This window comes from Simochromis diagramma, unplaced genomic scaffold (genome assembly GCF_900408965.1).
Source record: "Simochromis diagramma unplaced genomic scaffold, fSimDia1.1 OVJJ01000338.1, whole genome shotgun sequence".
Lineage (NCBI taxonomy): Eukaryota > Metazoa > Chordata > Actinopteri > Cichliformes > Cichlidae > Simochromis > Simochromis diagramma.
Genome location: NW_024387088.1, coordinates 338,897 through 355,393, shown reverse-complemented (window position 1 = coordinate 355,393; position 16,497 = coordinate 338,897). Strand labels below are relative to the sequence as shown.

At 39.8% G+C, this 16,497-nt stretch overlaps 1 protein-coding gene across 6 annotated transcripts; it reads right to left on the bottom strand.

Moving 5' to 3' along the window:
• Positions 1–4,031: 4,031 nt before the first annotated feature.
• On the bottom strand, positions 4,032–14,914 carry LOC120742697 (sialoadhesin-like). 6 transcript variants are annotated; one of them, XM_040046134.1, is made up of 6 exons: positions 14,760–14,914; positions 13,461–13,721; positions 11,900–12,148; positions 11,581–11,591; positions 9,506–9,577; positions 4,032–6,104 (listed from the first exon to the last, which is right to left on the bottom strand). In XM_040046134.1, the coding sequence occupies exons 1-6, from the start codon at positions 14,788–14,790 to the stop codon at positions 5,997–5,999; spliced, it is 732 nt and encodes a 243-aa protein (XP_039902068.1). In that variant the 5' UTR covers positions 14,791–14,914; the 3' UTR covers positions 4,032–5,996. The 6 variants fall into 6 exon arrangements, with proteins under 6 accessions (XP_039902068.1, XP_039902067.1, XP_039902064.1 ...); XM_040046133.1 differs by having other exon boundaries at positions 4,032–6,107; positions 14,760–14,913; XM_040046130.1 differs by having other exon boundaries at positions 4,032–6,107; positions 11,581–11,709; positions 14,760–14,911.
• Between the last annotated feature and the right edge of the window lie 1,583 nt (positions 14,915–16,497).

The following is a 16,497-nucleotide window of genomic DNA, read 5'->3' as shown; positions in this document are numbered from 1 at the left end:
TCATTGTCTCCTGCCTCAGCGCTGATGATTGGTGCTGCTTTTGGGTTCTTGCCCGGGTGGCCTTCAGGCATTCCTGCTCACAGGCACGGCTCCAGGCAGGCAAACAACTTTTCTACATGACGCCTCACCACTGCCCCATTACCCAGCATCACCAAGTAGGAAACAGGCCCTGTCATCTCCTGTATAAGTCCTGGTATCCATTTGGGTCCTCTGCCAATATTGTGTCTGTAATAACAAACTTGTGTTTGGCATGTGTATCATGATACAGTCTTTGGCTATATTGTTTTGCTGTCACTTTCTGTTTCAAGTCAGGGTGTATGAAATCAAGAGTACACCTCAACTTCCAGCATCATCAACTCAGCGGGAGACCTCCCCGTTTTGGACTGTGGTGTGATTCGGTAACTAAGCAGAGCCCTGTTTAACTTGGTTGCCAGTGTGTCTCCAGCACTCATTTTCATGAGTTCTTTGAAAGTTTGCACTGCTCTTTCGGCTAACCAATTGGATGCTGGGTGATATGGAGGTGACATGAGTGATTCCATTCTTTGCCCTGAACTCTTTAGTTTGTGCACTTACGAAACACTGGGCATTGTCTAAGACCACCATCTCAGGAAGGCCGTGCATGCTGAAAGAGTTTCTCAGGCAGTCTATGGTTGCAGCTGATGTAGCGGATGGAACTGGATACACATCTAACCATTTGAAGTGGGCGTCCACTATTACTAAGAACATTTTACTCAAAACGGGCCCGCATAATCTATATGTATCCTTCTCCAGGGCTTTTCTGGCCACTCCCAGGGGTGTAGCGGTGCCTCTTGAGACTTGTGTCTATGTTCTTGACATGTACTGCAGGACCTCACCTTGTCTTCAATGTCAGTCTCCATATGCGGCCACCACATGTAGCTTCTGGCCAGGCCCTTCATGCGGCTCATTCCCGGGTGTGTAGCTGTTCCAAAAGGGGGCGTCGACCTCGTTATGGTATCACCACCCTAGCCCCCCACAGCACACGCCCATCCTGCACACTCAGCACCTGTTGTCTCTGTCTGTAGGGCTGAAAATTAGGATGCTCCATAGTGGGCCATCCTCTCAAAACATACTGACGCACTCTGGAGAAAATGAGATCTTTGGTTGTCCATCTTTGCAGCTACTCACATGTCATCATGCCCTCCTGGTCCTGATTAACCATCAACACCTAGTCCTCAGCTGCCACCTCTTTAGGGAGGTTCTCTGGAAGATGAAGACGACTCAGACCATCAGCATTACTGTTATTCTTGCCTTCTCTGTATTTAATGACATACTCATATGCTCTTAATAACACTGCCCATCGCATGATCCTCTGTGATGCCATCTGAGGGATGGCCTTCATCTCATGGAACAAACTTATCAATGGCTTATGATCCGTGATAATCATAAACTTCCTGCTGTACAGGTACTTGTGAAAAATACTATACACCAAATATTACAGCCAATTGTTCTTTATCCAGCTGTGAGTAGTTCTTTTCTGCTGCATTCAGGGTACGTGATGCAAACCCAATGGGTTTCTTCTGACCACCTGGCGTGCGGTGAGCTAGTACTGCTCCCACTCTGTAGGGGGACGCATCGCAAGAAAGAATTAAATCTTTCTGCTCATCATAGTGTACCAATACACTGCTTGACTGCAACAGTCTTTGACTTGCAGAAAAGCTTCTCCTGTACTGGTCCCCAACACCATGGTTCCTCCTTTCTCAGAAGCTTGTGCAGTGGGGCCAACAGTGTGGAAAAGTTTGGCAAGAACTTATTACAGAAGTTCAACAACCCAAATAAGCTTTGAGCTCTGTCACTGATTTTGGGGGTGGCACCTCCTGCACTGCTTTCACTTTTGCTGCCATTGGATGTAAACTGGTCTCATCCACCCGATGTCCTAAAAATGTCACTTCCTTCTCCATGAGTTGACATTTGCTCCTTTTTAAGGCCCGCCTCCTCCAAGCGCTGCAGCACTCCATCCAGTGTTTGAAGATGTTCTTTGTCATTCTTTCCCGTCAGAATGATGTCATCCAGATACACTGCGACATTGGTCAGACCTTGCAACACACTCTCCATGGTGCGCTGAAAAATGGCAGGACTTGAACTTACACCAAATGGCAACCTGGTGTATGTAAACAAACCCCTGTGTGTGTTTACTGTGACATACTTTTGAGATTAGTCATCAACCTGTTGTATGCGTGACTCATATCTAACTGGTGCATTTTTCTCCTTCCGCCAGCCCCGCTATCATGTCCTCCATTCTTGGAATGGGTATTGTTCTACAGGCGACACCTTTTTAACAGTCTGTTTGTAGTCACCACAAATTCTGGCGCTGGAGTCTGGCTTTAGCATGGGTACGATGGGCGTGGCCAACTCTGAGAATTTCACTGGTTGGATGATCTTCTCCTCCAAACAGTCTCTCCAGTTCCTGTTCCACTTTCTTTTTCATAGCAAACGGAACTGATTGGGGCTTATAGAAGCACGGTTTGGCTACATGTATCTTTGCTGCAAACCCCTTCAGCATTCCCAACTCATCCTTAAACACTGTTTCATGTCTGGCCAGTATCCACTGTAAGGCATCGTCTCTGCCTTCTATCTTATGTACAGGTTGCCAGTCTAATTGAAGGGCCTTAATCCACCCCCGACCCATCAAACTAGTTCCAGCCCCTTCAGCCACCACCACATCCAGGTTTTTTTTTACTGTCTCTGAATTCCACCTGCTCTTTGGCTGCTCCCCACACGGGCAGGGGTGGACTTTGCATCTGTGTATTTTGGAGAATCACAGAACAGCCGGTACTCCAGGAAGTACCGGCTGTTCTGTGATGTGGTATTATTTGTGCAGTAAGAGTAATTACTGCATAAATTGTTAAGCTTATCAAGTAATGAATTCATTTTAAGACATTATATAACAGCATGTTATATAATCTATTCCATGCTATCTTGGAAGAAAACCTTTTTTAAATCCATTCCATCATTTTATTTTCAACATCAGCACTGTTGCTATAATTTTGATGGTTTGATAGCATAGGCCACAATTAAAGTCTTGTAACACCAGTGTTGGGAAGGTTACTTTTAAAATGTATTCCATTACAGAATACAGAATACATGCCCCAAAATGTATTCTGTAATGTATTCCGTTACGTTACTCAATGACAGTAACGTATTCTGAATACTTTGGATTACTTAATATATTATCATGCTTTTTACAACAACGTGAATGTACTATTGCTGTGTGATTTATTACTATTACTGAAGGTCCGCGACTCCGAACTGTAGTAAAGGGACCTCTGACTAATACGGCGGGGTCCCTGTCGGCTCGTAGCCGAAAAATAGCTTTACTTTGTTGTGTGGGTCAACTTTTCTTGCGAGAGACAGAGAGAGGCGTTGAAAGACTGCTCCAACGGAACTTATTGTTTTCGGAGGAAAACACGAACACAGTGTACAGTCGAGTCTTAATAGCTTACTTACAACTGGGCTCGTCAGGCTCTCTTCTTGGCTGAAGTGGTTATTATTATATTTACATGCTTCCAACTCCCGTTTTTCCTCGATGACAACTCGTACCTTTCCACTCCCCTTTTTCTCCTTCCTCGCTCACAGACCCATAACGTGTATGGCAGTCCATTCTCCCTGCAACACGGACTACACTGCCCATGATGCTACATTCTTTAGAGCTATGCTTGTAGCATTCTGCCTGTTAGCTTACCACAACAACAACAACAACGAAAAGGCGCTCTCTCACCCAGGAAACACACAGTCGCAGAGAGAGAGAGAGAGAGAGCGTGTCGCCCTGTAACCATGGCAACCGTAACGTTGCCGCCTGGAACAACAGAACGTAGCTGTCAAACAAACCCAAACAGTCCTGACCCGCGACAATATGAAACAGGAAAGTACCGCAGTGTAATCCATTTATTTCAACAAAGTAACTGTATTCTGAATACCACCTTTTAAAACGGTAACTGTAACGGAATACAGTTACTCATATTTTCTATTTTAAATACGTAACGGCGGTACATGTATTCCGTTACTCCCCAACACTGTGTAACACTCATGGCAAGCATTATTGTTGCCGAGTCTCCGCACGCCGATTACTTTGGTCCGGGCCCAGTCAAAGTCCAGGGCTGTTTTTTAGTCCCAGTCTGTCCCTGCACATGGGTACCTTGTGGCCTCCATACAATCTCAGTTTGATTCCACACTTGCTTACTTTGGGTGCATTACTGCCTTCAAAGGGTTTTTAAAATGACTCCTTCAACATGGCAGTGTAGCCACAGCCTGTGTCTACTTCAGTTGTCACATTGTGTCCATTTACTTTTAGCTTCTGTCTGAAGCTAAGGGAGGACCTTAGGATACTAATCTCCTCATGCACATTATACATAGTCACACTACTTGCCTTTATGTGGTCCATTTTAGCTCCTTCCTCCTCACTCTCCACATTCTCCTCCTCTAAGAAATGTGCTTGTTTACCTTGTCTGCCACGCCCTCCTTTTTGTTCCATTTTCATTATCATCGTATCCTTTATTTATTGGATAAGATGTTAAAAGTGTAACACTGATTAAAAAACATGTCTAAAATATGTGATTACAAAATATGGGTTTGTTAAATATGTAAAGTGCTGTAAAGTTTGTATGAGGTAGAGTTTGTAATGGTCACATGACCAGAGTTTGGCTGAGAGCACAACCATGGCATTGTGGAGCTAGCATGGATACAGAGCTACAGATGCATCTACAACCTCAACGTTAATGCTATTCTGCATGTGTTCCAAGAGGCGCACGGTATGGTTCCATGTATATTGTTTATATAATGTTACATACGTGTTCTACATTGGCAATAAGAAGACACTTTCAGTGATATCCATTATTTTGCATTTTTTCTGTTCTGCTTGCTCAAGACTGTTTATGGACACTGACATCAGAGACTCTGATAAGCTCAAAAACATTTGTTGTAAACTTTGTGTTTCTTCAGTTGTCACAGTGTCTAAAGACAATCAGAGTGAGAGAGAGAGAGAACTTTTAACTATTTCAATTTTCAGCTTTTTTTTTTTCTTTTAAACAAATTTAAAGCGAAACAACACAAAACACTGCAAACCACAACACAATAAAATATAAATTAAAATATGCAAAATTGAAAGAAGATGCACATTGTCTGTCATATAGGCCTGGGATGCCAGTCTGTGGCAGTCCCACAAAAAACAGGGTAACAATGCGATAGAAAAAAATGCTTTGTCATGACTTGCTTTCATTAGTATGATTACAAGATATTTCTAGGACACGTGGATTGAGTTTCCTCTCACATGGAGAAGCCTGAGGCAAACAAGTAGATGAGTCAGTGTTTGCGGGAAAGTACAAAGCATAAATCCAGTGATTTAAAGATATAAATGGTAAAATTGAAGAAGTTTTAAATGCAGTTGAAACAATGATTAAATGAAAACCACATTTCTAAAAACCTGATTAAAATTAGAGCCTGACAGGATCTGTTGATGAGCTCTGAGTATCTGAATGAAATCAGATACAGTGGAAAGAAGGAACAGGAAGTGAGCTAATCATGAGTAAATTAGTGGGAAGTCCCTGTCTGCTCAGTTTCTATAAACAGATCCACACATAATAAACATATTAAGGAAGTTTCACTTGTACACGTGAAAGCAGAAACTGTAACGAGAAATTGCAAGGGACTGGCTCAGTCGGGTAATTCTGGAGTACATTTTCCAGTTTTCTATTTTCCGAGCTTCATTCATAGCAGTAGAACAGGTTACTCAATACACCGCTGAAAAACAGAAACTGAGCACTCTCTCATTCACTTCTTCAACTGCCAAGCTGGAAGTGTTTGTTTGTTATTCATGAGTTATATAAAAAATTAATTTAAAAAAATCACAAGCAAAAAAATGACAAAAAGAATAAACAATAAATAGTTTAAGAACAAAAGTCTATGATTTTACAGCAGTGCATGCAAAACAAATGCGGGTCTTCAGCTGCAGCAGGACTCGGCTCAGTTTACATTTACAGTTTTTATACATGAAGACGAAACAAAAATAGATCACAGCACAGACTCTGATGTCTCCGCTCAGCTGGCTGCTGGTTTGATTGTTGAATAGAAAGTTGCTTCAGAATCTGTTTCTGCTAAAGACACAAAGATGCAAACTGTTAAACTACTAACAACATGCAGACATTAAAGTTCAACTACACTTCATCACATGCTATACATTTTTAAAACATCTACTTACAGTGACACCAGGCAGGGAACAGATGTGTGGGCTTTCTTTGTTTCACGCTTCATTTTTCAGTGACTCTCACACAGTATGAAGGGGGTGTCCCCGCCCCCTTAAAATATGACTGCCTCTACCTTCAGCACTGAAGTGTTGCAGTGAATCAGTACTCACTTGTAGTAATGGGCAATTCTTTATAATGAATACTTTTACTGTAAGCACTGCATACATTTTGATGCTAAAACATTTTTAACATTATTATTAAGGAAGATCTTTGTGTACCAATAATAGGAAATGCAGTAAGTCTTTACATTTAAAAGAATCTCTGTGATGGTACAGGACACAGCAGTCATTTATAAGCCACTTTTCTCTGTTTCTGTCATTAAGACACGTCATGGCCTTGTAGAGGAACCAAATGCAAGGCGCTGAGGGAGGCTGAGCAATGACCAGAAAGTAAAGTCAGTACTCCATGTGAAAAATCCCTAAAATGCATTTAAAGGAGAGAGGACAGAGTTCAGCCTGTCTAGGGATGGGTACCGGTATCCGGTGCCATGATGGCACCGGTTCTGACATAAACGGTAGTAACCAGACCGAAAAACAGCGCACATTTCGGTGCTTTATTTCGGTGCTTTTTTTTCCTGAGATGTGATACACTTTGAATTCTAGCCAATCATTTTACGTTTCCGAGGATAGTAGGCGGGTCCAGGTACGTACGTTCTTTTAGAGCAGAGCTACAGATTAAAAATGCCCAAGGCGAAGCGGTCAAAAGTCTGGCTGTACTTCACAGCAAAAGATGCAAACTCAGCAGCCTGCAACAAGTGCTTTAAGCTGATACTGTGAAAACACCTCAAATCCGATGAAACACCTGGCGACGCATAGCGTTTTTTTTAAAAGCCGAAAAATGCGCCGTATTTGATAGCTTGCCGCGAGACCTCACACCGAGCGCATCTACTGCGGGTGTGGTGCCTGTTATCGACCCGGATGATGATGGCAGCAGCAGCCGTTCTTCTCTGCGTGAGTAGCTTAATGTTGTCCGTGTGTAATTTACTTTGAGTAGGCTAACCACGTTATTACATTAATGCATGTAAGGTGAACTAGCAAACATCATCATAGCTACATGCGGCTGTCTTCTTGTTTGATGGCAGATACTCCCTTCACCCTGGCCAAAAAGGCTAAAATGACCAAAGAAAAAGTGGAAAACAGCTAAACATGAGAGGTTTTTGGATAAAGTTTGTGTTTTTTCCATTGTTTAAGCACTGCTTCCAGCCAAGAGTGATACCATATATGCCCTATAGCTGCAGAAAAGGCTAACATTGTTATCTTTTACAAAAAAAAAAAAAAAAAAAACAGCTGAACATGAGAGGTTTTTGGACCAATTTTGTGTTCTCCATTCTTTAAGCACCGGTTTGAGCACCGTTTAAGCACCGGCACCGTTTCAAAAGTACCGGTTTGGCACCGGTATCGGATAAAACCTAAACGATACCCATCCCTAAGCCTGTCTTATATGGAAAATGGACGCGATGATGCAGTGAAACGTGCAAACATAGAATCACAGTATATTAGGCAATGAAAGCTTGTACAGGTTGAAGGTTGTGTTATTCCTCAACACAGCCTGAACTCTCTTAGGCAGCGTTCTTGTTTCTTTAAGTCATCTTCAGGAATAGTTCTCCGGGCTTCTTGAAGGACATTCAAAGCTCTTCTTTAGATGTTGTCTGCCTTTATATGATCCCGTACTTCAACAATGTTGAAGCCTGGGCTCAGGGAGGCGAGTCCATGACTGACAGTGTTTCTTTGTGTGTTTTTTGAACACTCTGTTTGTAATGCAAGTGAAGTTGCTGCCTTTGAGATGCTTTTCAGATGTCGTGGATCAAAACCTGATGGTATTTTTTCTGTATTCATAATTTCAGCAGTTTTGACAAGATCTCCAAAACACTGGCTGAAGTGAAATGAAAAACCACGAGGAAGCTTTACAGGTGGCTGTAGACACTCACTGTACCTCTCTCACGACCTCCACTGTACATACTGATGACAGTTTGAACCAAATATTTTAATTTGGGATTCACTCCATCACTTCCTGTTTTCCTACCTTAAGAATGGGTTCTTGATGGCAGCCCTACCACTTAACACCAATTCTGATGAGGCATCAGTAAATGTGCAGAGATTTCCAAGATTTTCGGCTAATGGTTCTTTGGGAAGCATCGTGTTGGTGCAAAAATGCTGTGCGGTGTTTCTCAAACTGTGTTATCTTTGGCATTTTTGTAGAATCTGATGACAAAATGGGAATATTTATGTGCAACAAAGATGCAATTAAAAATGTGTTCTTTGCTAATCCTTTGTTATGTGTTGACACATCAGTGGGTTAGGTTCCTTATACTTCAGTAATTAATAGTTGAGTTAAGTAGCTTAACAAATAAAAAACACATTCCCCTAAAAAATTAAAATAAATAAAAAAATAAAAAAGAGTGAAAAAGCAGCCAGTGTCCAAAAGAAATATTTGAAAGGCCTTCAGAAAGCCTGGAGAACTACTGCTCAAGACCGCTTTGAGAAAGATTACAGGGAAGTCTGACCCCTTGGAAACCAAATATAAAAAAATTAGGTTAGCTCAGGACTTTTGCACAGCACTGTATACTATCTTGCCACACTGTGTCATATTGTGACTTTAAATCGGGGCCCTAAATATCAAATATGAGTAGTCTCTCCTCATGGTAGGGGGGACTAAGATGCGAGGAGAGGAGCGTAGGAGAATAATGAGCAATGCCCATAGACCAGGCAGAAGTAAACCCGGAGAAACTAAACATAGTAACATTTAAATAGAAACCAAAAGTCATTAAACGCGACAATCTGGGAACACAACAGATTTTGATTATATTTTTATTACTCATGGGTGCTCTCTGTCTGGTTTTTATCCCCCCCGACCACAAGTGAAACCACATTTTTAGAACTCTCTGAACCCCCTGTGAGCCACCCACCTGTATTTGTTTCTTTCTATGTTTAGTTATCGTTTGTATCTTATTATGTGCTGATACTCCACTGACTCTATAAATCATTAACAAAATGAAACTTGTTCGTGTGCTTCCTTGATAACGACTGATACTCTTGTGTCATTAAACAATGAGGTCGTAGTTTCATGCAGGCGTTACGTTTACACTTGACTCAAAGATAAAAGAAGTTTCACTCATGACCAGATAACATAGCACAAATAAAGTCTTTATAACTTTCCACAAAAGGGAAAAACTGAGGTAATATAAATAACATACATATGCTTCAGGCTCTTGTGTACGTGTGGGAAAAGAGCTCTGCATGTGTTTTTACCTTTGTCACTCTTTGGCTGCACTTCCGGTACGATGGTGACATCAGTGTAGGAAACATCAGGGTCAGTTTCACCTGCAGCACAACACTTCTCACTGTTAAACATCTGCTTGGAAATATGATTCTCGACCATAAAACAACCATGTAAAAAGTTAAACATATAGCTCTCTGCTACATGTAATCGATCTCATTTATATAGTTTGTTCGGTTAAATCACTAAATATAGATCAGCTTAGTAAAGAGAGAACATCACAGAAAACCATTTGTAACGTAAATCCTGCTGTTGATTCATCAAAATTAGATTCTTAAAGCTGTAGCGCTCTTCCAGGTGTTTTGTCTTCAGTGACCTGAATGCTTCTACATGACACTCTCTGACTGTTTTACCAGGAAACATCTACTGCTTTTTTATGCTGTTTCCCAACAATGAGCTCTCAGCGATGCATAAACTCCTGCAGATACAGACGAGGAAGTTCAGTTAAGGCTTGCAGTGTGAGCAGGAAGCTGGACTACCCGAAAGAAACCCACACAGGGAGAACATGTGCAGTCTTTACATAAACCTGTAAAAGTGTGGGGGAGGGTTTGATAGTTTCATAGTTTAATACTACAAGTATTATTTTTGGTCTCTTACAGTTATGTCTAAACACACCAGAACCAACAACGACCCGATTACTTTCTGATTGTGTTTTTTCACACAGGCCCTCTGTTTTGACCCAAATCAAACAAATACAACATAAACGGTTTCTGTGCAGCGAGTTTCAACACTTTCATCATACAAATAGTGACTAATCAGAGATCAGATCTGCAGTGAGCTCATGAAACACAAAGACATACCAAGGAGATCGAACAGCTGATAACACAGAAGAATATGTAAGACACGATGCACTCATACTTTTTTACGTTAGTCGCACCACTGTGTTTTAAGTATATCAGCTCATGTATGTACCGGCCTGTGTTAAAACCATGTCTGGTGCCAACAATTGACCCAAAATCTTCAATCAGAAGGGGGAAGATATGAACAAAGCGAAAGTACGTGGCTTTTGCAAAATAACCACAACGAAATGCAGCAAAACAGGAAAATGTTGTGTTGATGTGGAAAATAATAACTAAGAATCATATCAACACTCAGCAAAATCAAAAATAGTCCAATGACTAGCCCAGTTTCATTACAGCCCTTCTAAGAAAGTGTTCATTAAGTGTATATAAACAGTACACATAAGAAATATTAAATCATCATTTTAAATTGATTTAATCACATTTTTAAAATGTGCATTTATATTTATATTGTGAGCAAAAGATGTCTTCTTTTTTTAAGTTCAAAAATAAATTTGGGAGGATCTAAAACCTGAAAGATTGTTCTTTTATCTTTTGAAAGGCAAAGTTAATTGGTCGGCTAGAAATGAATAGAAACTATGCGGGAAATGACGCTCGCAGTCACCTTTGTTTAGACTGTATCATCATTTTTAAGATGTTTTATTGGTTGTTAAGCTTAAGAGTGTAAAAGTTAGCACCAAGATTTAAAAAAGGCATCAAAGACACTGTTTACGTCCGATCACTTTTTAAGTTTCAATATTCTCATTTTACTAAATAAAGAGCCACAAAGGTTCAGTGTGCAGAGATGCACTGATACTTACATGCGATGACTACGCACATATAATTTTCTTCTGGAAATTTGCATAATCTGACTCTTTGAAACTGCATGGTGTTATCTGATGTGACACAACCCTCCCAGAAATGCCATCCAGGGGAAAATAATCGACTAAATCAAGTATGCGGTTCTGCTGCTGTGACAGCCGAAAGAACAACAGATAAACTTACTCTTTATCGCCACGCTGAAAAACTAACAGTTAATCTCTTTGAAACTTATAATATAATCTTAATATGTACATAGTTTCATAAAGTAAAGTACCTTAATTTATTGGAAACTTAGGGCACTCTAACCAGCAGTGCACTTTTGGATTTTAGCGGCGGGATTCTGTATGAGAAATTGAACGATATAAACTGTGTGTTTACAGTAACTAAAGAATATGACTGTAAGTGCAAAGCTGTGGCTAACAGATATACTTCAAAAACAGACTGACCTTTGTGGTTCCTCCAGAGGCAGAACAGCAGCACCAGCACAACCAACACCACAGCCAGCGAGAGGCAGACACCCACCACAGGAAGCACAACATACATAGGAGGGGAGTGAAAAGATTTGGGTCGCCCAGCTTAAACACAATAGAAAACAGAAACCACAGTTTGTTCTTGATGCAAACGCAACAACAAGTTTGGGCTATCGCGTTGGTAGACTGTGATCTCTGTGCTACGCTCAAATAAAAGCACCAACAAATGTGGAAACAGAAGTTATATCTACTGTGTGAAAAAGTTTGTTTCCTTTTTACTTTTCAGTCCTCTCACCTTTGACAGACAGCCAGCTGTCCGGTGATTCTCCGCTACCAGAGATGGTACACTTGTAGAAACCTTCATCAGACTTTGAAACTTTGAGGATGGTCATGATTCCTGTAGAGCTGTTCCTGATGAGGTGGCCATCTTTATAAAATTCAGCTGGGAGGCTGATAAAAGAAGTCTGTTTAACCATGCAGCGCAGAGTTGCAGCATCGCCCTCCTGCAGAGGATGGACCGGACTCTCCAGGATCACAGAGCCTCCTGAACAACAGCATGACAGAAATGATCAATTAGTTGGTTTTAAGATGGCTCAAAGCTTCAGTTAAAAAAAAAAAAAACTGAAATCAAACATAGTCAATCCAAACTATCCTTCTTCCTTAAACCAAGACATAGTCCAGATCAGATAAGCTCAAAATGGAAAAAAACTTCCTCCTCAACATCTGGCATGTTTGAATGAATTCAGCTATTTCAGCCATTCAGATGCCATTTTAAGTTACTACTGCATTGAACAGCTTTTCATTTCATTACACATAGCGATAAATTTCACTAATGTATCCTTTTTGTTTACCGAGCTAGATTTTTAGTTCTAAATATTAATTTTCATTTTTATCCAAACATTTTAACTGGCAGGGCATACTTTTAGGTCAATAATTTATAGCTTTTTGTTCATAATTTTAGCTAGCTCCAGCATTTCATCTAATTATTGATTATGCGAAGCTATGGAATTAACTAAAAGCTTTAACTGTTAGCCATGCTTGGAATAAGCTTTGTCCATGCACTAATATCTAAATGACCCTTATTGCAGTTCTTTAATTCAAAACCCATTAGATTCTGCCATTAGATTTTCTGCTAATTTCTTTAGCTAACTGCAGGTGTTGAGTTACCCTTTACATGTTTCTCCCAGTTACTCCAGAACTACACCCTCTGGTTAGCATGCTTGTACCCCATGATACAAGTTTTTGTTTATTTTGAACTAAATGATTTATGCTAAGCTAACAGGGTGCAGGTTCTAGCTTCACATTCGATATTTAAAGAAGTAAAACAATAATAATGCTCTTTTCTGTATTTTAGCAAAAGTCTGTTTTTTGAATCTGCTTGTTTGCTATCAGGAGGCCACAGTCAGTATTAATATCAGACAATGGGTAAGAAGTCATTTGGCTGGAAAACATAAATGAGGTTTGTAGCTGTTTCAACAAATCCTCATGTCAGGCTTCTCATGGTGCATATTTAATATTTAATATCACGTTATCAGTCTGTAATAACACAACATTAACATAAAGTGACCCACTATAACGGTTACTGGTTGGATTTCCCTGAAATTTGATGCATTAATTTAAATGCCCTCAGTCCACTCAGTGACATTTTCTATTAGGTTCAAATCTGTGTTGATTGGTGCTTAATTCTAATTAGAAATTTTTCACTATTTTAATATGCTAAACTTCATAAACCTGCTGAACATCCCACCCGCATGTTGGTGTCATATTTCAATCAAGACTCTGCAAACAGAACTATCTGTAATCCATAGATCCATAAATCCAAATGACGCCTTCTTCAATTTAGTACTTAAACTCACCGGTCACCGTGATGTTGACAGCTTCACTGCAGGCTCCAGCTCCAGAGTCACACCAGTACAATCCACTGTCTGATGGGTAAGCATCTTGAAGGAAGCAGTTTGATTCATTTTTTGTACCCCAGTGTTTGGAACACTCTTCATTTGTTTTTGTTGACGTGTTTCTCTTTATTGTCCAGTTAGAGTTTTTAAGCTCTCCACAGCTCAGTGTAACAGACTCGTACCTGAAGAACTGAGATCTGTTGGGAAAGATACTCAAAGTGGCTGAAAGAAAGAGAGAAAGAAACAACAAACAGAAAGGTGAAAAACAATTAAATACTTTTACAATAACAGATATAAGGTTTGAGCTATAAGGTAGCCACCACCACCTAAAACTGAGTCTAGCTGCTCTTGAAGCTGCTGTAGCATCTGTTCTGTGAAAATTCTCTACCAAACACTGATGAGAAGGTGCTTCCCTCCATTGTCGTGGGTGAACGGAAACCAAATGAGTGTAGAGTATTTGCAATTAATAATGCTAAATGGTTTCCACCAGTTGCTGTTTCATGAAACAACAATGCACTGTAAAATCAAAAGAAACACAACTGACACCATTTGTCTCCTCTTTGCAGCTCTGTTACGTGACATATGTAATGAAAGCTTCACATATTACCCACAAAACAGATACATCTGCATCTCCTGTTACAAGGTTTCATATGAAACACATGTGGGGTTTTTGAACGATGCTCTTTATGGGTGAATATGTGATCTGTATCAGGATGTCAGAGTGCAAATACGGTTTTATGCCCTAAATAAATGCTCAGCTGCAATTCTTTTTATTTTGTCTGTGTCTATTGTATTATTTACCTCATGAGCACATCAATAATTAATTAGCATTTGCTTAATTTCACTTCATTATCTGAAAACAACTTCATAGGTAAATTAACTCAAATTAATAAAATATGAACAAAAACTTCTGTAGTTAGAAACTACATTAAAATACTGAAGCTGTAAACTGAACACAGATAGCAATAAAATGTAAGAAGCTTAGCAACAATGAGGCAACTTTTTGCTTGTAAAAGTTGCTCAGTTTTGCACGATGGTTTAACGATTATAAAGTAACAATTACCTTGTAATATCAAATAATCACAAAGCTTACACTTTATTGTAAAGTATGTTTGAATTCATGTGAAATACAAAAACTAAATTTCTCTTTACTGTTATGAAAAGATCAAAGGCTGAACTATTAATCCATCTGTTCATTAAAGCCAAAAGCTAAAGCCCACACACAGACTCACTGGAGACTTGACACATTCTAGTACTCACCCATAATTGTGCACAGAGCTGTGATCTCCATGCTGCTTGGCTGGTGTTCGACTCTCAGACTGAAGAGTTTCGGAGGGGCTGCATCACACCTCAGTGCTGACTTAGTGAAAAAGACAATTATGCAGGATGTATGTCACAGTTTTATTTTTGAAACCACAAATGCAAAATGTTTACGTTCTTCACCCTGAAGACCTGAAGTATATTAATGATGTATTAGACCTGAATCAAAACAGCCCTGAGATTCATGCAGAAAAACTTAAATCTTGCATAACAATCTTCAAACATTGCATAAAACTTAGAGAAGAAATTTAATTATTTTGATGTCTGGAAGTATGTTAGTGTTATATTAAAGTTGCATTTGTTGATTTGTGCAGTTTGCACATGCAGGTTGCAAAAGAAGTTTCATGTCACAAGACTTTGGAAGTGAGTCAGGTTACCGGCAGGATTTTGGTAAGAAAAGCAGATATCCCCTAAAGTTTTTTTTGTTTTTGTTTGGTTTTTCAATAATGGCACAACTAAAAGCATTTCCCTCAGCGCCCCCAAAAACTCCAGATTTGACTTGATTAGGTAACTGTAACGCAGGGTTTGCCAGCAAAATTCCCAGAGCGCCTGGCTTGATGAGGCTCACTATCACAAGTGATACTTTGGGCACCTTTTCCATTCAATCAAAACTTAAGACTTTTGTTTTCTCACCAGTACGATTTCAAACGAATCTCTCTCTCTATATATATATATATATATATATGTGTGTGTGTGTGTGTGTGTGTGTGTGTGTGTGTGTGTGTGTGTGTGTGTGTGTGTATGTATATACATATATTTATTTATTTATTTATTTCCAAGCAGCTTTATGTTGGTGTGTGTCGGCAGTGTTTGCTTTGAGTTGGATAGAGAGTTAAACAACTCTGCACACTCCCACACAGTAGGTTGGCGTTCTTTCAAACCTCTACGCTTTTGTGTCAAAAGGGTTTCAGTTAGTTACAGAGAGATTCGTTTGAAATCATACTGGTGAGAAAGCAAAAGTCTTAAGTTTTGATTGAATGGGAAAGGTGCCCAAAGTATCATTTTGGGTACTTATATATATATGAATACAATTTAAAAAATCCTGTCTTAAAACATATAACACTTATTGACCCTACTGTACAAGCACTGAAATATACCAGGCCAAACACAGCTGCAGCAGTGAAACTTCCATCAGAGGCGGTGTGGTGTGTTTCAAAAGCGTCTTTTACTCCATTGCTTCAAAGTGTGCTGAGTCTGTATTTACGGGAACCTTGTTAACAGAGTAAAGTCAAGCAGGAACTAAGGGAATCTAATTACTCTTCAATGAAAAGACTCACTGCAGTCCATGGGCCTTGTTTCTGAAGCAATTCAGCGACTGCGGTGATACAGAGCAGGTGATGATCAGACACAACTGCTGGAGACGTGACTTTAAAGACACGGGGTGTATTTCAGGAGTTATATTTATGTATGAAGCAGAGGTTGAGACATTTAGTGAAGACATTACAACATTACAACATCTGAACTAAATGTTAACCTCACCAGACACAGGTCGCTGGCCCAAATATATGGAGAGAAATTTGCATTACACACATGTGCGGGTCCTCAAAAGTTACACACAAATCACTGGGCACATTATTAAACATTCATTTAAGCTTTAGGATCGTATCATGCAACTTTCTAACACTTTTGAGACAAATTTCTCTCCAAATGTATCCGTTTTTTTCTAATATTGGTTTAC

Bases quoted from the DNA above. Each gene is read 5' to 3' on its own strand.
- LOC120742697 (XM_040046129.1), bottom strand. From the start codon at position 14,790: ATGGAGATCACAGCTCTGTGCACAATTATGG. The intron at 11,710-11,899 runs GTGAGAGGACTG...ATTGTGTTTAAG, and splicing joins CAGCTGGCTGTCTGTCAAAG to CTGGGCGACCCAAATCTTTT. The intron at 9,578-11,580 runs GTCAGTCTGTTT...GTTGTGCTGCAG, and splicing joins CCTCTGGAGGAACCACAAAG to GTGAAACTGACCCTGATGTT.